The 20583-nt window shown below is 42.0% G+C and overlaps 2 protein-coding genes across 7 annotated transcripts in view; one reads left to right on the forward strand and one right to left on the reverse strand.

Moving 5' to 3' along the window:
* ACACA (acetyl-CoA carboxylase alpha) overlaps positions 1 to 6236 on the reverse strand; it is a 328759-nt gene extending 322523 nt beyond the window's left edge. For all 4 annotated transcript variants that reach the window (XM_066363215.1, XM_066363212.1, XM_066363211.1 and 1 more), the window contains exon 1: positions 5744 to 6236. In XM_066363215.1, coding sequence (XP_066219312.1) covers positions 5744 to 5781 — 38 coding nt within the window. In that variant the 5' untranslated portion in view covers positions 5782 to 6236. The remainder of the gene's footprint in view (positions 1 to 5743) is intronic.
* An 89-nt stretch (positions 6237 to 6325) lies between these two features.
* Positions 6326 to 20583, forward strand: part of TADA2A (transcriptional adaptor 2A) — a 58822-nt gene continuing 44564 nt past the window's right edge. The window contains exons 1-4 of one of the 3 annotated variants that reach the window (XM_066363224.1): positions 6326 to 6439; positions 9074 to 9189; positions 16952 to 17058; positions 18246 to 18305. In XM_066363224.1, the coding sequence (XP_066219321.1) occupies positions 9165 to 9189; positions 16952 to 17058; positions 18246 to 18305 (192 nt within the window). In that variant the 5' untranslated portion in view covers positions 6326 to 6439; positions 9074 to 9164. The remainder of the gene's footprint in view (positions 6440 to 9073; positions 9190 to 16951; positions 17059 to 18245; positions 18306 to 20583) is intronic. The other 2 variants (XM_066363222.1, XM_066363223.1) reach the window with 2 other exon arrangements.

Raw genomic sequence — 20583 nt, forward strand, 5'->3', positions numbered from 1 at the left:
TAATAGATTTAGGCCCTGCCGGTTGGCTCAGTGGTAGAGCGTAGGCCTGGCGTGCAGGAGTCCCAGGTTTGATTCCTGGCCAGGGCACACAGGAGAAGCGCCCATCTGCTTCTCCACCCCTCCCCCTCTCCTTCCTCTCTGTCTCTCTCTTCCCCTCCCGCAGCCAAGGCTCCATTGGAGCAAAGTTGGCCCGGGCGCTGAGGATGGCTCTGTGGCCTCTGCCTCAGGCACTAGAATGGCTCTGGTTGCAACAGAGCAACACCCTAGATGGGCAGGGTGTCGCCCCCTGGTGGGCATGCCGGGTGGATCCCGGTTGGGCACATGCGGGAGTCTGTCTGACTGCCTCCCCGTTTCCAACTTCAGAAAAATTAAAAATTAAAAAAAAATAGATTTAACTATAGTAAGTTGTTTTATAAAGATTTATTCTGCCAAACAGAGAAAATCTGACATAAAGTACTTGTTAAGTAATTATTATTATATGCTTTAACTTGCTGTAACTCTGTTCTATAAATTTTATAAAGTAAAGTTACTTCCCTACTTTATAAATCACTGTTACTGTGGAAACGGGGGTGGTTAGAAAATTTTACTACTAACAGAGATACAAAAGTGGGTGGTAGGTATAAAAAGGTTGACTATCCCTGGTATAAAATCTTGATTCCTGCTAAGTCTTCCATTTTAAACAGTCATAGGCAGTTTATTAGTTACATTTGGACAAATCTGATTTTGAGTCCAGCTGTGCTACCTAGCAACCGAATGACTCTGGGCAAGTGATTTTACCTGAGACTTGTTTTTCCTTATCTGTAAAGTGGGATGTAGCAGGGTTCTTTAGCAGAAAATTTTTCCCCTCCTGTTCACCTTTGAGATATTTAGGACCCTCCTACTTATGCCGAAGCACCCCCAGACAGGCCTCACTATGTAGAGAAATGGCTATAGGTAGGCCTTACATTTCTTTAAGTAGATAAACAGAGGTGCTTCACCACTTCCTCTGCAGACTGGCCATAGTTTGGGTGGATCAAGTTAAATAAGTACTCTAGGAACCCTTTGGAAGGGAAAGGATTGACTAGGGTGGCTACAAAGAGACAAAAGATAAGAGAGGCATGAAATGAGGGGGGCAGGAAAGAGGATGGCAATGGTCCTGATGCAAGAGGCAGCATCAGAGGCTAAGGAGGCTGGAACCAATCCTGAGCTGGGCCTGGAGAACTTAAACCTTTCGGACTCAGGCCTTTGTGGGGTGAAGCCCTGTCTACTGAGTGCATCACGGGAAGACTCCTTTCCTTGAAAAGCCCTTGTAATTGGCAAAGGGCTCTGCTCTAAGACCTAAATATCTGGCTATTATACATTGCTTGCTCAGAATTTAAAGGAGAGAAAGTTGAAACCTGAAAGACATAGCTAAACTTTTAGACTTTGTTTTTATCTATTTGCATACCAAACTACAAAGAGCTACCCGAGTTAAAATAAAAATATTAGATGAGATAAAGTTTATAAAGTTTTTCAGCACTCTGGATATAGTAAATATCTAAACATGATAGAGAATCATTTCCATAGGGAAGGAGGTTGAGAAACTGCACTTTTGATTTAAACCACTGAAGTTTAGTGGTTGAAGAAAAGTCACTGGGATATTTTGTATTTAGTCAATGGCAGCCACATCACAGAGCCTGGCAGTATGATACAATTTTCCTTGCTGGGTTTCAAGTTCAAAAGTCAACCTACTGCCTGACCAGGCGGTGGCACAGTGGATAGAGCATCGGACTGGGATGTGGAGGACCCAGGTTCGAGACCCCGAGGTCGTCAGCTTGAGCGCAGGCTCTTCTAGTTTGAGCAAAGTTCACCAGCTTGGACCCAAGATCACTAGCTTGAGCAAGGGGTTACTCGGTCTGCTGTAGCCCCACAGTCAAGGCACATATGAGAAAGCAATCAATGAACAACTAAGGTGTCACAACGAAAAAACTGATGATTGATGCTTCTCATCTCTCTCCATTCCTGTCTGTCTGTCCCTATCTATCCCTCTCTCTGTCTCTGTAAAAAAAACAAAAGCAAAAAACCCAAAAAAAAGTCAACCTACTTAGTTATGAATAAAAAAGGCTTAGAGAATGTGCTATTAATCTGTCCTGAAGTTCAGCCCCTCAAAATATTAGCCCAACATGGACTTATTTTAGATAATATTAATGTAAATTTCTGACTTAAAACAGACAAAGGGTGTTTTTTCAGGTTCCTTTACAGACATGTTTAGCGAGGGGAACAAGATACTTGGTCATCTCTGCTATGACAGGTTAAATACAGATTGCACTGGAAGCATGTAAAGGTCCACTTATCCCAGACTTGGGGGCTGGGAGGGCTGCTCTGAGGAAGTGATATCTAAGTTGAAGTGGAGATACATTGGCAAAGGAAGCTTGGAAGAAACAGAGTGCATAAGGGAAAATCGAGGTACTTCCATCTAGATGGAGAATGAAGTGTAAGATGGGGCAGTGATGACAAAGAAATAGGAAGACACTAAACCCTGAAGGTCCTTCTACAAAGAGTGACCATATAATTTATTGTACAAACTGAGATACTTGTGACAGTGAAATGAGACAATATTTCTAATTATATGGGGACAACACGTGTAAACCAGAATTGTCCTGAGCAAATTCCCTACTTGTAAGTGATGTTCAGGTACTGAACCTTGAGTGAAAGCATAGATTGGATATCTTCTCAGTTTACCTTATACTGAGAGTGACTTCATCCATACCTTTGCTTTTACTTGTTCACTTCACAAATATTCATCCAGGATGCACTTCTGAGCACTGAGGTTACAAAGAAAAGACAGTGTCTGTCCTCAAGCTATGTCTAAAGAGGACACACATCCAAAGAAACAATTCTAATACAACTACACAGTTTAACCGTGGCCTCTTCTTTGAAGTCTAACTCATTTATATCCCTTCTACTCAGATTGCAAAACGGATCTGAAACAGAACTCTTTATTTTCCTCTAAATCTCTTTTCCTTCAGCTGATCTTATCACTGATATCACTGACCACTACATTGCTGAAGGCAAAAACCCAGAAAAGAACTACTTTAATCAGTGCTGTCCTCACTGTACACTTTCATTTCTCCACATCTTTCTTAAGCACAATGATGAAATCAGGATTCTAATGAGGGCCTAACATCAGTTGAATAGGAAGGGAAATTTTCAGGAGCTTAAATACAGTTTTTTTTCTTCTTTTTTTCTAAAGTTGGAAACGGGGAGGCAGTCAGACAGACTCCCACATGCGCCCAACCAGGATCCACCCAGCATGCCCACCAGGGGGCGATGCTCTGCCAATCTTGGGCGTCGCTCTGCCGCAATCAGAGCCATTCTAGTGCCTGAGGCAGAGGCCACAGAGCCATCCTCAGTGCCCGGGCCAACTTTGCTCCAATGGAGCCTTGGCTGCGGGAGGGGAAGAGAGAGACAGAGAGGAAGGAGAGGGGGAGGGGTGGAGAAGCAGATGGGCGCTTCTCCTGTGTGCCCTGGCTGGGAATCAAACCCGGGATTACTGCACGCCAGGCCGACGCTCTATCACTGAGCCAACCGGCCAGGGCTAAATACAGTGTTTTTAATAAGTCCCAGTATCATGTGGGACTGTTTTTTTCCACAAAAGTACATTGATAAATCATATTCAGTTTTTTGACAATCATGACGTCCAGATCTGGATATATGCCCTAGCCAGTCTCAACAAAATTCAGTTTAAGTGAAAAAGACATGAAGCTAAGTCCTAAATGTTTGACCCTACCTCCTCTTTGTGGAGATTATCAGGGTGGTTGTAAAGGTGTAAAGGTATAGGTGAAACGCCAACGCCAGTGTTAGTAACATTAACACCAATTGTTAATGAACAATTGCTGTGTAAAAGGATAGTTTATTCTTTACAGGGTAATTTTAATGTTCCTACCATCTATGCTCAACACAGTTTCCAGAGTAATCCATTTGAAGCAAATCTGATTACTCCTTGTACCCTTTCATGGTATTCTACCATATCCCAATAAAACCCAAAGTCTGATCATGGCTTATCAAATGATACAAGATTTGGCTTCTGCCTATGTTTCCCAACTTATTTCTCCAATTGGCTGTGCTCCAGCCACACTGGTCTCCTTGATTCTTCTCCAACATGTTAACCAAGTCTCTATCTTAGAGTCATGGCAATTGCCATTTCTCTTCTCCTAGAATAGATTCCCTCTAGAAATGCACATAACTACCTCCCTCATTTAATGATCAGAATTCTGCCTATGTGCTCTTCCCTGAAAAGACCTTCCTGGTAGGGCATCCCCATATCACTCTTCTCCTTTTATCCAGAGTTTTTTTCCATAAAGCTTGCCACATTACTGGGCATTATCTATTATTTAGTAACATACTCTATTATTGCTCATTGTCAACCTCTACCACCATAAGATAAACGGCAGATTTTGTTTTTTTCACTGCTGAATCCCCAGCACCTAGAACCATGTCTGTCCATGAAATATTTGTTGAATGAGTAAACAGATTTTCAGAATACTTCATACATAAAACTGTATTTATTGAGGCATAGGAAAATGTCTGTCAAATGAATAGCAAAATATTAACTGTTTATTTAACATGGTGGGAGCTGCTTTTCACATTATTTTTGCTCATGTAAATGTCCTGATTTTTTTTTTTACAATGAACTTGTTTCTCATATATTAAAAAACGAATTAAGGCCTGACCTGTGGTGGCGCAGTAGATAAAGCGTCGACCTGGAAATGCTGAGGTTGCCGGTTCGAAACCCTGGGCTTGCCTGGTCAAGGCACATATGGGAGTTGATGCTTCCAGCTCCTCCCCCCCTTCTCTCTCTCTGTCTCTCCTCTCTCTCTGTCTCTCCCTCTCCTCTCTAAAAATGAATAAATAAAAAAATTTAAAAAAAAAACGAATTAAAAAGCCACATAGGCAGAAAGTGTAAATGAATTCTAAAAGAGGTTGGGCAACTTTATGAAAGACTGACTTCTAAATGGATGTTACAGCATAATGGTTAAGGTAGACCCCAGTTTGAATCCCTTTTTTTGTGTTTTTCTGAAGTTGGAAACAGGGAGGCAGTCAGACTCCCGCATGCGCCCCACCAGAATCCACCTGGCACGCCCACCAGGGGGCGATGCTCTGCCCATCTGTGGCATTGCTCTGTCCCAACCAGAGAGATTCTAGCACCTGAGGCAGAGGCCACAGAGCCATCCTCAGCGCCCGGGGCCAACTTTGCTCCAAAGGAGCCTTGGCTGCGGGAGGGGAAGAGAGAGACAGAGAGGAAGGAGAGGGGGAGGGGTGGAGAAGCAGATGGGTGCTTCTCCTGTGTGCCCTGGCCGGGAATCAAACCCAGGACTCCTGCACGCCAGGCCGACGCTCTACCACTGAACAAACCCGCCAGGGCCTAGTTTGAATCCCTTCTTGCCAACAATCTCCAGCAGTGTGATCCCAGGTATGTATATATGTATTTATTTTATTTAGACATTAAATTTAATGGGGTGACATTAATCAATAAGAGTACATAGATTTCAGGTAAACATTCCTATAACGTTTGAACTGTTTCAGGTTATTTATTTATAAGCCAAAGTCTAAATGTCTTCACCTGGAAAATGGGGATAATAATAGTGCCTACCTCATAAGGTTGTTTTTGAAGGTCAATGGAGACCATGTATGTAACTTCCTTTGTAAAATGCCTGGCATGCAATTAATACCCGACATATGGTAGCTATTATAATAATTAGTAGTAATAAGAGTTGGGACATACCTAGCCCTCAAGATTGACATCAGAGTGGACCACCACATCCTCTCATCATTGTGCCTCAATCTGGGCCTCTGACGCCCAAAGAGGGGATGGTTCCTTCCAAAGGAGGTAATTTCGACGGTCCAGAAGCATCTGAATAAAACAACGGACCCTGTCCCCCCTCAAACCATTCAGTCTGGTTAATCCACGAGCAGCATTCCCAAGACCCGGCGTCCAGAGGCGGCCACTGAGTCCCTTGGTCTCAATTTCCTTGCCTGCAACAGGGCTGAGAATGTTAAAAACAAAAGCAGGGCCGCAGCAGTCCGCCCTGACTCCCGGCACTCCAGAGGGGGTCAAATCCACGCCCCTGACGACCCGCAACGCACCTCACAGGAAAAATGACTGGTCGGACTCAAAAGTCAGGCCGACTGCACATCTGCATCCTCCCAGGCGTCTGCCAGAGGGGAGCAGCGTAGACGCAGCAACACCCCGGCTGGGACCGAGAAGGGGGCGACGGGGTCACAGCATCACGTGGGTACTCGAGGCCAGGGACGGAAAGGGGCGGAGACGGCGGGAGCGCGGCACGCGGCGGGGCGGCGCGGCGCGGCGGCGCACAGAAGAGGCAAGCTCGCGCTTGCGCTGCTCGGGAGCGAGCCCGCAAGCCCAGCGGCGCGCACGTGGTTGACTGCTCCTTGGCGCGGAGAAGGGGGGCACGGTGAGGTAAGCCTCGAGGCGCTGCAAGGCGGGTGGTAGTGGGGGGCTCGATTCTCCTCTGGCGGGGGGAGGAAGAAGCGGGGATCGGGAGGTACGAAGGGCATCGGGGTCAAGCTGTAAGCCCCAGCGGCGGGGAAGACTCGGTAGAGACGCGGGCGTGGGGCGTCGAGTCACGTCGTCCTGTGGGGGAGGGGAGGGGAGGGGAGGGGAGGGGAGGGGAGGGGAGGGGCGGGGCGGGGCGGGCGGGCTTGCCCCTCGCCCCGCCCCCCGACGGGCCGGGCGCTAGGTGAGCTCAGGGCCGCTTCGCGCTGCCCCCGCATCAGCATTCCTGTCTGTGCAGTACAGACTTTTCAAAGTGTTAAGTACACTAACGACGGCCGCTGTGTGCGTGCTCAGGCCCCGACCGACGTTTCCCATTGAGTTTTCAAGTCGGCCTTCCTCAGTGGGCATTTAAACTTACCTGAGGCCGACCGACATTGATGCTATTCTTCACAGGCCTTCCGTCCACTCAGTAACATCTTTGATTTTGGTAAATAATAACTTGGAACTAGCACCAATCCTTTCATGGATGTTACTGTCAGAAATCTCTGGCGAGAAGTGAGGAGAAAAAAACCGCATTATTGTAGATTGTTCTTATGGAGTGTTTATCAGACTGTTTCTACACCTTTTACTTGACCCTCTCTCTTAACCTCTGCTGAAATGGCGCTGCTGTTTGCTACCTGTACAGGTAATATAATCTTTCAGGGTTTCCTTTCCTTTTTTGAAGACAGCATGCCTCAGAGAGTTCAACAAATAATCCACATGCAATGGTACCACAATATCTGGCATATGAGAAAAGTTCGATAAATCTTGGTCATTATTTAATTACCAAGTGCATAATACCCCTTGCTAAACTCATTTTTCTTCAAAGATTGTAGTCTGTTGTCTCAGAGAAAGAACTACCCTGCCCCAATCCTCACCAAAAAAGACAAGTTTAGCCTGACCAGGTGGTGGCGCAGAAGACCCAAGTTCAAAACCTGGATGGAGGTTGCCAGCTTGAGCGCCGGCTTATCTGGTTTGAGCACCGAGTCACTCGGTCTGCTCTAGCGCCCCCCCCCCCCCCTTCATGGCACATATGAGAAAGCAATCAGTGAACAACTAAGGTGTCACAGCGAAGAATTGATGCTTCTCATTTCTCTCCCTTCCTGTCTGTCTGTCCCTCTCTGTCTCTGTCACAAAAATAAAAAAGGTGTGTTATCCAAGTGTTGATATATTTAATGATGAATTATTTCCAAGCTAAAAATATCAGGTGAAAGAAGTCACTCCAGGAAAACCAAAGATGAATTAACCTATTGAAGAACTAACATTTGTCTATGACACTTGTGTTTACTGAGTTCTTTCTCTGTACTTGGTACTTTTTTTTAAAATTGATTTTACAGTGGGGGTGGGGGATGAGAAGTAGTTGTTTTCACTCTAGCTGTTCTTTGGTTGCTTGTCATATGTGCCTTAACCTGGCAAGCATAAGGTTTTGAGCCATAACCTCAGTGTTCCAGGTCAGTGCTCTAGTCACTGTGCCACCACAGGCCAGGTGGTACTTTTTATTATTATTATTATTATTGATTTTAAAGAAAGAGAAAGAGACAAACATCAATCTGTTCCTGTATATGCTTTGAATGGGGATCCAATCTGCAACCTTATGCTTATCAGGATGACACTAACCAGCTGAGCCATCCAGCCAGGGTTGTGCTTATTTTTTTAAGGCATACAAATTTGTGTTGGATGTAGTCCCTGCTTTGATTTAGTCTAACAGTGGGAAAATATGCATGCAGAAGTAATCCTCACAAATTAGAATGTGAAAAATGCCAGAAAAGAGGTATGTGAAAACTATGAGAGTATAAAGCAGGGATATTTCCCTGGCTTAGTGGGAAATACTATGTCGTTTCTGTCTTTGAGAAGGTACTTTGTGCATTGCACATACCTATTATTTGCTCAAAGAGTAAATTAGTGAACAAATGTATGTTGTAATAGGATTACTTAATTTCTAGTAACACAACTTACTCATATAAAAGTATTACTGGAAAGATAGAGAAATGAGAGGGGGGGAAAAAACTGAACAGTTGAGCCACCCTTGGGGATGGGAATTTCAGCAGCCAGAGCTCATGAACTAAATTTTTTGGTGAGTGAATGATTGAGCTCCAACTGCCTTCTGTCCTTATATGTCTTATTCAAGATTCAGATTTCTCTAAGAAGAGATCTGGTTGCTTAACTGCTGTGGAGGTAGAGGATGGAGTATTGCAGTTGGCAACCCCATCAAACCATATGAAATGTCCGGAGTCAGTTTCCCAAAAGAAGGAGGCTAAGGAGAGAAGTGATGCAGGGCAGAAAAAACCTAATACTTGTTTATTAGAGATATGTATCCTCTGTAGAGGGCTTACTGTAGGCCAGGTACCATAGTAGTACATGATTTATATAGCTTGTGATATTTAAACTTCACAACAAATCTAGGAGGTAGAGAGGGGGAAACAGAATTATAGAGATAAAATATTTGCTTAATGTTACAAAGCTTGGATGTAGTCGAGTTGAATGTGTTGCATTGTCTTCTCTTTATCTTGTCTCTTTGAATTATTTCCTGATCCATATGCCACTTTTGTTTGTTCATAGGGAATCTTCAAGCTTTGGCATATGTGTTGACCAGTTCTGAAGTCTCCTTAAAGGGGAGGAAGATAAAGCAGTTGTCTTTTCCAATTAAAGAATGGACCGTTTGGGTTCTTTTAGCAGTAAGTACTATGTGAACAAGTCTCACGAATATTAATTGCAAACTGAAGTGAAAGTTGATCAAAGAAGAAAAATAAGCACTTTGAAGTTAAACAAAGCCCTGAGAATCTGATCCTAAAGCAGTAAGAGTATCAACTCAAAGTCTGTGGATATTTATTTATTTATTTATTTGTATTTTTCTGAAGCTGGAAACAGGGAGAGACAGTCAGACAGACTCCCGCATGCGCCCGACCGGGATCCACTTGGCACGTCCACCAGGGGCAACGCTCTGCCCACCAGGGGGCGATGCTCTGCCCATCCTGGGCGTCGCTCTGCAGCGACCAGAGCCACTAGCGCCTGGGGCAGAGACCAAGGAGCTGTCCCCAGCGCCCGGGCCATCTTTGCTCCAATGGAGCCTTTGCTGCGGGAGGGGAAGAGAGAGACAGAGAGGAAGGAGGGGGGTGGGGGTGGAGAAGCAAATGGGCGCTTCTCCTGTGTTCCCTGGCCGGGAATCGAACCCGGATCCCCCACACGCCAGGCCGACTCTCTACCGCTGAGCCAACTGGCCAGGGCTGTCGATATTTATTGATTGTCCACTGAATACATAACACAAAAGTATCACCCCAGGTCCTTGGTCGGCAAACTGCGGCTCGCAAGCCACATGCGGCTTTTTGGCCCCTTGAGTGTGGCTCTTCCACAAAATACCACATGCAGGCGCTACCTCGATAAGGAATGTACCTACCTATATAGTTTAAGTTTAAAAAATTTGGCTCTCAAAAAAAATTCCAATACACGTACTGTTGATATTTGGCTCTGTTGACTAATGAGTTTGCCGACCACTGCCCTGGGTTATATAAGAAAACTAAGGTCAGATGAACCAGGCGGAGTATGATTAACCTGCATTTAGATTTTATTTATTTATTTTTAAAAATTGATTATTGAATTTATTGGGGTGACTGGTTAATAAAATCATACAGGTTTCAGGAGTACAATTCTGTGATGCACCACCCCAAGTCAAGTCTCCCTCCATCACTATCTATCCCTACTCTGCCCTCCTCCACCTCCCCCACCCCCTTTCCCTCCTGCAGTCCCCACACTGTTGTCTGTATCCATAAGGTTTTTTTCTTTGCTTAGTCCCTTCACTTTTTTCATCTAGCATCTGCATTTATTTTATATATAAATATATTTTTTTAAATTTATTGATTTTTAGAGCAAGAGAAGGGGAGAGAGGAAGAGACAGAAACATTGATCTGTTTCTATATGTGCCCTAACCGGGGATTGAACCTTCAACCTTAGAGTATCAGGACAATGCTCTAACGAAACGAGCTACCCAGCCAGGGCTTACACCTGCACTTAGATTTTAAAAAGTAATTGGATTTCTGTTTAGAACCAATAACATGCCGGACCTCTGGTGGCGCAGTGGATAAAGCCACCTGGAATGCTGAGGTTGCCAGTTCAAAACCCTAGGTTTGCCCTGTCAAGGCACATACGAAAAACAACTGCTATGAATTGATGCTTCTTGCTCCTCCTCCCTTTCTCTCGCTCTCGCCTCTCTAAAATCAATAAATAGAATCTTAAAAAAGATAAATAAGATCTATACTCATCAATATCGGAATTGCTAGGTAGTCACTAAAAATGATATTGAAGATTATTTTATAACATGGAAGTGAGCCCTGTTAAAGGGCAAACATGCAAAAAAAAATACTGTGCAGAACCAGTAATATATTTGTGATACCTTGATAAATAATGTCAGTGGTAGAATAAAGAAAATACTTTTCTCCCTCTTTCAGGTAGAATTTGTGTTCTAAGAGTAAACCACAGTATAATAATGATGCAGAGATTCATGGTGTATGTCGGAAATAAATTCAGACAACCTCACTATGGAGAAAAAACATATACTACTTTTTCTCTGATTCTGAAGATAAGGGATTTGGAAAAAATAGAAATCCATTGTCAGATGTTAGTAGTGTCCCAATGAGAAGAATCAGGACGGTACCTTTGCTTATTGTTTCCTCCACACCAGTTTCTCAGAGGGGCTCTTAATTCAATCCCTCATCCCACTATATAGCACAGACTGAAGTCTTCAAACACTTCTAGTTCAAATCTCTCATTTTGCACATGGGAAAAAACTTAAAAGAATTGTCCCGGCCCTGGCTGGTTTGCTCAGTGGTGGAACGTCGGCCTGGTGCGTGGAAGTCCCGGGTTTGATTCCCGGCCAGGGCACACAGGAAAAGCGCCCATCTGCTTCTCCACCCTTTCCCTCCTCCTTTCTATCTCTCTCTTCCTCTCTCGCAGCCAAGGCTCCACTGGAGCCAAGTTGGCCAGGGCACTGAGGATGGCTCCATGGCCTCTGCCTCAGGCGCTAGAATGGCTCTGGTTACAATGGAGCAACAACCCAATGGGCAGAGCATTGCCCCCTAGTGGGCATGCTGGGTGGATCCCTGTCGGTGGCTGTGGGAGTCTCTCTGCCTACCCGCTTCTCACTTCAAAAAAATACAAAAAGAAAAAGAGTTGTCCCAGTTCTGGGAGTGAAAACTGAAACTATTCCCTTCCCCTTTTTAAAGTTATTTTTAAACTTTTTATCTGGGAATAATTTCAAATTTACAGGAAAGTTGGAAGATATTCTTAAGAACAGTACAAAGAATACCCATATATGTTTTAACTTTTTAAAAAATTATTTTTAGATTTTATTTATTCATTATTAGAGAGGCAAGAGAGAGAGGAGGAGGAGAAGCAGGAAGCATCAACTCCCATATGTGCCCTGACCAGGCAAGCCTGGGTTTTGAACCGGCGACCTCAGCTGAGTTCCAGGTCAATGCTTTATCCACTGCACCACCACAGGTCCGGCATGTTTTAATTTTTTTACTATGTGTGTTTTTTCTCTCTTTCTCTCTATTAATATATATTGATTTATTTATATATATTTCTAAATAAACACACACACACCCCATATTTTGTTTTTTGAATTATTTGAGGGTAAGAGACTTAATAGTAAGTCCTCAGTGTCCTCTATAGCAGTGGTCCCCAAACCCCAGGCCGCGGACCAGTACTGGTCCGCAGAGAAAGAATAAATAACTTACATTATTTCCGTTTTATTTATATTTAAGTCTGAATGATGTTTTATTTTTTTTAAATGACCAGATTCCCTCTGTTACATCCGTCTAAGACTCACTCTTGACGCTTGTCTCGGTCACGTGATACATTTATTCGTCCCACCCTAAAGGCCGGTCCGTGAAAATATTTTCTGACATTAAACCAGTCTGTGGCCCAAATAAGGTTGGGGACCACTGCTCTATAGGTTCTTGAAACTGCAGCCTTAATCAAAACGACATAAAACCAGTGTTACTATATGCTAATTGATTTAACAAGTTAAATTCCTATGGCATATCTCTGATCACAAAAACATCACCAAACTTGAAGACCCCAGACATTTGTTTTTTGTTTTTTTTTAGATTTTTTTTATTTATTAATTTTAAAGAGAGGAGACAGAGAGAGAAAGAAGGGAGGGAGGAGCAGAAAGCATCAACTCCCATATGTGCCTTGACCAGAGAAGCCCGGGGTTTTGAACCGGCGACGTCAGTGTTCCAAGTTGATGCTTTTACCCACTGAACCATCACAGGTCAGGCCCAGACATTTCTAATATTAAACATTTAAATAAATGTGAGCTCTGCATACATTTAAGAAAGGTAGATAAAAACAAGATAATCCTTTTCCAACTGTTGCACTTATTCCAGTTCAGGGTTGATGGTGGCCAGTGCATATCCCAACAGTTCAGAGTAGGGGTTCCCAAACTTTTTACACAGGGGGCCATGTCACTGTCCCTCAGACATTGGAGGGCCAACACATACAGTGCTCCTCTCACCACCAATGAAAGAGGGCAGGGCCGGATAAATGACCTCAGGGGGCCGCATGCGGCCAGCAGGCCATAATTTGGGGACGCCTGGTTCAGTTTTTTGTTTGTTGGCTTTTTATATGCATTTAAATTTGTTAAACTTTTATTGCTCTTGGATCTTGAATGGTGTTAAAAAATAAAAAGCCTTTCCCTACTCTTAAATTATAGAAAAGTTCTAGAATACCTTTGTGAACGATATTTTTAATATATGTGTCAAAAACCCTCTGTATACTTAATAGTTCTAGTTCTAGGAAAATACATATGCTTGGGAACAAAATGTGAAAAACTGTATGTAAAAGAAAATTGAACTAGGTTGGTTAGAGCATCCTCCCAAAGCGCAGAGTTTTGCTGGTTCGATCCCCAATCAGGGCATATAAAGGGCTCAATGTTCCTGTCCCTCCCTCCCTCCCTCCCTCCCTTTCCCTTCCTCTTTTGCTGAAATCAATAAATAAAAATTTTTAAAAAAACATTGATCTCAGCAATTCCTTTTTTTTTTTTTAGTATTCTTTATAGTAGTAAATAATTGGAAACAACATATATGTTCATCGGAACTAGTTGAATTGTTCTCAGCGTTATGAGACCCAGTGATATTCTTTTTATAGTATTTTTAAAACTTCTTTTACTATTTGGAAATAAAATACATAGATAATATAACGTATCTATAGCCATGACTTCAAAGAAATAAAAACAGTAATGCCCTAACGATAATACAAAGGGTGAATAAAAGAGAAGTAATTTATGGCCCTGGCCGGTTGGCTCAGTGGCATCAGCCTGCTGTGTGGAAGTCCCAGGTTCGATTCCCAGCCAGGACACACAGGAGAAGCGCCCATCTGCTTCTCCACCCTTCCCCCCTTCTCCTTTCTCTCTATCTCTCTCTCTTTTCCCCTCCTATAGCCAACACTCCATTGGAGCAAAGTTGGCCTGGACACTGAGGTTGGCTTCATAGCCTCTGCCTCAGGCATTTAGAATGGCTTTGGATGTAATGGAGCAATGCCCCAGATGGTCAGAGCATCACCCCCTAGTGGGCATGCCAAGTGGATGGGGAGGTCTGTCTCTCATCCTCCCCACTTCTCACTTCAGAAAAATACAAAAGAAAGAGAAGTAATTTATAACAAAAAAATGCAATTTGTAATAAAATATGTATCCCAATGTGTTTAGACATGATTACAGTACAAAATATGATTTATATAGTCAGATGCTTGCACACAAATGTTGACTCACTGCATCTTACAGCTACTCTTGCACAGTGAATGATTAATGTGTATTGTATTGGTGACTTGAATACCACGAGCTTGAATAACTCGATAAATTTCAGAAGAAAATAAGATAACAATCTCCTCTAGAAGTACATGCAACTGCTTTCCTTTAAAATTCAATATATATGAAAACTAAAAAACATTTTGTTTTATATGGAATTGGGGTCTAGATCATGTAATTATGAACAGAGTTTTTTTTACCTATTTGAATATCTGGTGGGACATTTAAAAGTGCAGGATACGGGCCAATTCTGTGTTGTGGAGGGATGTCTTGACCATTCAGAATATCTAGCATCTCTGGTCCCTTCCTGCTGAGTGCCGCCAGTACTGCTCGCTAGTCCTTCTGGCAACAAAAAAGCAATCTCAGATTTCCAGAATGCCTTGCTCTAGAGGGCAGTTGAAAACCATTAGGTTAGATAATTGATATGCTGGGATATTATTCATCCATTAAGAAGAATGAGGATGCTGGACCTGTGGTGGTGCCGTGGATTAGGTGTCAACCTGGAAGGCAGAGGTCACCAACCTGAAGCCTCGGGTTTGCACGGCCAGTCAAGGCACAGACGTGAAGCAACTACAAGTTGATGTTTTCCCCACTCCCCACCTTTCTCTCTCTCCCTCTCTCTCTCTCTCTCTCCTCTCTAAAATCAATAAGTAAAATCTTTTGAAAAAAGAATGAGGAAGATCTATAAGATCTATGTGTACCATAATGAAAGATGTTGAAAATACGTTGTCAAGTGAAAGAAACAGGCTACAAAACATCATGTAAAGATTGGAAATCAAAATGTTAATAGAGGATGACATACTTTTATTGTCTAAAATTTTTTAAACTATGATTTGGATTGCTTTTACAAAATAATTACTTTTCTTTTTTTTTAGAGAGAGAGAGGAAGGGGAAAAGAGATTAGCAGCGTCAACTCATAGTTGCTTCACTTTTTAATTGTTCCTTGATTACGTCTCATGTGCCTTGGGGGAGGGGGGGCTCAAGCCAAGCCAGTGACCTCTTGCTCAAGCCAGAGACCTTGGGCTTCAAGCCAGTGACCTTTGAGTGCAGGCCAGTGACTGTGAGGTCATGTCTAGGATCCCATGCTCAAGCCAGCAGTCTCAAGGTTTTGAATCCCGAGGGCTGGGTCCTCAGCGTCCCAGGCTGATGCTCTATCCACTGCACCTCTGCCTGGTGAGGCAATAATTACTTCTTGATATAAGGTTTTTAAGCTCTTTACTTTGATCAGTAGCTGGGTTTTTTTTCTGAGGAGTGTTTGAGGAAATAAAAAACAAGAATAATGGAAAGGAGTACAAACTGAACTCTTAGTCCCTAAAAATGCAGATATATGTGCCCCGGATGCCCCAAACAGCCTCTAGAGTCAGAGTTGGTAAAAATTTGCACTTAGCACTTAACATAAATTAATATGTGTTCTTTTGTCAGTATTTTAAATGGGAAAAGTAGAGTAGTTGCTTTTCCTTATATTTATTTTGAAGCTGTTGCCAGGATTACATTGCTCTCCCCTATCATTTTCCTCCTGGTCTTCATTTAGAAACAAATGAAAAGAACAAGAATCACCACTTACATGAGGGGAGGGTGCCTTGAAGAGTTTCTCAGATTTTAGGAAGGAAAATGCTATTACAAAATGTGAGAAATCCTGCCCCAGGCTAAACAATATATCTCTTCATCTACCTTCAAAGCCCGTGTTTTGTTAAACTCCTGCTGTTGATCAGAGAACTACATACTCTACTAGGTCATGGTGACTCTAGAGGCAGAGTTTGGGGCATCCAGGGGCACACATATCTGCATTTTTATGACTTAAAAGTTCGGTTTGTACTTCTGACCATAATTATTTCAGAGACATTGGAACTGACAGAAGGTCTGCTATGTTCTCTGCTTACTGTGGGAGAAAGGGAGGGAGTTGGTTTAAATTCCAAATCAAGCTTGACCTGTGGTGGAGCAATGGACAAAGCATCAACCTGGAATGCTGAGGTCGCCAGTTCGAAACCCTGAGCTTGCCCAGTCAAGGCACATAAAGAAGCAACTATTCTGAGTTAATGCTTTCTACTTCTCCCCACCCCTCCCTCTCCCACCTCTCTCTAAAATCAATAAATAAAATCTTTAAAAAAAATTCCAACTCAAATATAAAGTAGTACCAAGACATATTTAAAGGAATTTTTCCCCAAAACTTTTTATTCTGAAAAATTTCAAACTTACAGAAAAGTTGAAAGAATAGTACTGTGATTAGTTGTTGCCTGTGACCTAGATTTAGTAATCATTTACATTTTATCAGACTTCCTTATCTATAAATATTGTACATTGTGTTTTGTAGGTATGCAACATTTTTGTTTCCTGGAAAAATAAGTGTTATGAAACTTCCAGTTTAAATTTGTGTTTGTAAATTTCTTTGCAGGGGCCATATCTAATTAGATGCTGTTTGTAGTAGTAGGTACACTGCAAGGAGGAACAAAGTTGCCCTGGCATAAAAAGGAACATAATTTTGGGGGGTTTTTTGTATTTGATATGAAGTCATCTTGTCTCCATGAATTCTTCAGCACAGTGCACTACCTGTGTAGTCATTTGTAGATTTTCACCCTCTTGCTCTTAAGGTAATCATAAGATGTTTTGAAGCTAGTGTATTTTTCTTTGTGCTCTAGGTGACCCCTCTGATAAGCCGCCTTGCCGAGGCTGCTCCTCCTACCTCATGGAGCCTTATATCAAGTGTGCAGAATGTGGCCCACCTCCTTTTTTCCTGTGTTTACAGGTAACTCATTATGGAGATGCTTGCCTCTCCTAGGCTAGTTTTATGGATATAATAAAATCAGAGATGACTATTGATTGCCCAAAACGACCATACCTCATTAAATCTGTTACTTCCAATCTCCAGTACACATTTTACCAGTGAAAAGTTGGGGAACAGAGCAGATGGATGAGATAGACTGTTGAATACAGGCAGTTCTCAGAGATATTGTGGGTTCAGTTGTAGACCCCATAATAAGGCGAGCATCCCAACAAAACGAGTCATAACTTTCTGCTAGTGGAAGGTCTTGTCTTTAATTTGTAAAAAAAAACAAAACAAAACATCTGTGAAGTGCCATGAGGTGAAGCACGGTAGGACAAGGTGTGCCCATATTTCACAGCTCTGTATCGACCTAATACTTAACACTTTTTGCCTGTAGAGACTACAGGAAACAGAATTGGAAGGTTATTCCTTTTGATAGCACCTATGACATTGTTTATTGTTTTACTGAAGAGTGATCTTTGGGCAGGTGACAAACAAGGGAACAAACCCATTTTGTGGATGATGATGGAAATAGCACTAATTATAAGTGCTTACTCTGTGCCAGGTGCACTGTTTAGAGTACTGTTCATGAATTAACTCTTAAATCATCACTACAAGCCAATAAAGTAAGTACAAATAGTATCCCCATTTTATAGAAGAAGCTGAGGCAAAAAGGTTAGGTAATTTGCTCAAGGTGACGCAACAAATACCATATTTTATTGGATCCAAGACACTGTTGATTATAGGAAGCATCCCAGTTTCAGAAATGTAAAAATGGCTATGGAGATTGTAATATGCTTTTTATTATAAGAGGAATCCTCATTTCAGAGTTTTGAAATAGGAAAAAATGTCTTAAAATTGCTGAAATAGGTAAGCAAGCATGAGACCAGAATTCAAATATACGCATTCTGATTTCAGGGCTTATATAGTCTTCTCAAAGGAATTGTCCTATGAAAAAGTCTTTCTCAGATTGTTGTTTATTCTCTGTGAGGGCCACGGAAGAGCTGTGATCATGAATGTATAACCATCCTATTGTGGATACAGACAAGATTAAATGAAGTCTTAAAAACTCATCACAAGAGTACAGTACCCTCAAACTATCTTCTATCCTTTAAGAAAGCATTTTAAAAAGTGGCTTTATGGTAACTTAATTTTCCTCTTTTTTGCAGTGTTTCACTCGAGGATTTGAATACAAGAAGCATGAAAGTGATCATACTTATGAAATAATGGTAATGATGAAATTGCAGGGAATTTCTGTTTATTATTCAAGTCTTAAAAGGGAATTAGTTTTATTTTTCTTCACCTCCAAGGATCTCTTTCCCTTTTCTTTCCTCCTCTTCTGAATTAGGTAATCATTACCTAGTAAGTTTTTGGTTTTTTTTAGAGTTTGATGGATCTAACCTGACCAGGTGGTGGCACAGTGGATAGAGCGTTGGGCTGGGACGCAGAGGACCCAGATTCAAAACCCTGAGGTCACAGGCTTGAATGCAAACTCATCTGGTTTGAGCACAGCTCAGCAGCTTGAACCCAAGGTCGCTGGCTTGAGCAAGGGGTCACTCGGTCTGCTGTAGTCCCCCCTCCCCATCAAGGCACATGAGAAAGCAATCAATGAACAACTAAGGTGCCGCAACTAATAATTGATGTTTCTTGTCTCTCTTCCTGTCTGTCTGTCCCTCTGTCTCTCTCTGTCTGTGTCACCAAAAAAAAAAAACTTTTATGGGTCTACTGAGGCATTTTAAGTCCAAAAATCATTTCATATACTCAGATCTTTGTTTCAGATTTGAAGGAATTGAAAGGAAGGCCCATTTTGAGATATAGTGATATGAGTTATGCTGCTTTTCAGGTTCATTGATAAATATTTTGTAGATGTGTTGTCAGTGTGTTTTGGCTAATGGTATTTTTATGCAGTTCATAGGTATGGTAGGGATATTTATGTCTGGTACTCTATTGCCCTTTCATAGGGAAGTTAGTTACCTTCTGAGAGTTAAGTTTTAAATGAACATAGAGTGAATGATATAATACATAAAATCACTTTGAAGAGACAGACTGGCTTATAGGCCAGTGTAAGACTTGGCTCTAATTTGATTAAGTCAGTTACTACCTCTAAAGAAGGAATGAGAGGCAGATGTTGGTAGTGTACTTCCAAGCTCTAGCCAGAGGAATCAGCATTATAATAAGCCAAAGTAAATAATCTGGTCTGCTTGGCAGGTATAACTAACTACCTTTGTCAAGATAGTTTTGTCGGTAATCAGAGCATAACTCATAGTTCACCATGTAATTTTTCTTACAGGAAAGAGTCCTGGCTGGGGTATCTACTTGGCAGTAACAATGCCTCCCTCTTCTACTTTTAAGAGTCCAAGTGAATACATTGGGCCCACCTAGATAATACAGGATCGTCTTCCTATTCTAATGTCGGTACACTAGTACCCTAGACCCATCAGCAGAGTTTGAATAATCAGGGGATAGTAATCCTGGGAGTGGAAGGGGTCATCTTTAGAGTTAGGTATACCACAGCACTATACTATATCTACCTTAGTTTTTTAAGAGTTTAGAAAGGGTGAATCAGCATCTCTGAGTCAGGTTATTTGTGGGGTCCTATTCAGATGAATTTGTGGGTCTGCAATGCTGAGTCAAATTCTGGTCCATAATAAATTAATCAAAAATGTTCTTTAGTTAGAGTTCTTTGCAGCCAACTGGCCAGTCTTACCCTACCTCTCTCTAAATACTTGTCTTCTAAATACTTTCTTCACCAGTTGTAAGACTTGGGATATGTGGGGTTTTTTTATACAGTATTAGACTTTGTTTTTTAGAGCAGTTATAGGTTCACAGCAATATTGAGTAGAAAGCAGAAATTTCACATATATTTCCTGCCCGTACAAACACTTATACACTCCTATTACCAACATCTCCACCGAGTGGTACACTTGTTATAATTGATGAACCTACCTTGACAGTTCATTATCAGCCAAAGTTCATGTTTACATTAGAATTCATTCTTAGAATTGTACATTCTGAGGGTTTGTACTGATACACTGCTCACAAAAATTAGGGGATATTTTCAAAATGAATATGAAGTGATGAAATATCCCCTAATTTTTGTGAGCAGTGTATATAATGTCATGTATCCACCATTGTAGTGTCATACAGAATAGTTTGATGGCCCTAAAAAATCCTCTGTGGTTGGCCTGTTCATCCATCCTTCCCCTTCACCACTTGGAATTACTGATCTTTTTATGATCTCCATAGCTTTTTCCAGAATGTCCTACAGTTGGAATCATGCAGTATATACCTTTTCATACTGACTTCTTTCACTTGGTAACATGTAGTTAAGTTTCCTCCATGTCTTTTTATAGTTTGTTAGCTCATTTCTTTTTAGCATTGAATCATACTGCATTATCTGAATGAACCAGTTTATCTATTCACCTACTGAAAAACATCTTGGTTGCTTCCAAGGTTTGGCAATTATGAATAAAGCTGCTATAAATAAACATCTGTGTGTAAGTTTTT

This window comes from Saccopteryx leptura, chromosome 2 (genome assembly GCF_036850995.1).
Source record: "Saccopteryx leptura isolate mSacLep1 chromosome 2, mSacLep1_pri_phased_curated, whole genome shotgun sequence".
Classification (NCBI taxonomy): domain Eukaryota; kingdom Metazoa; phylum Chordata; class Mammalia; order Chiroptera; family Emballonuridae; genus Saccopteryx; species Saccopteryx leptura.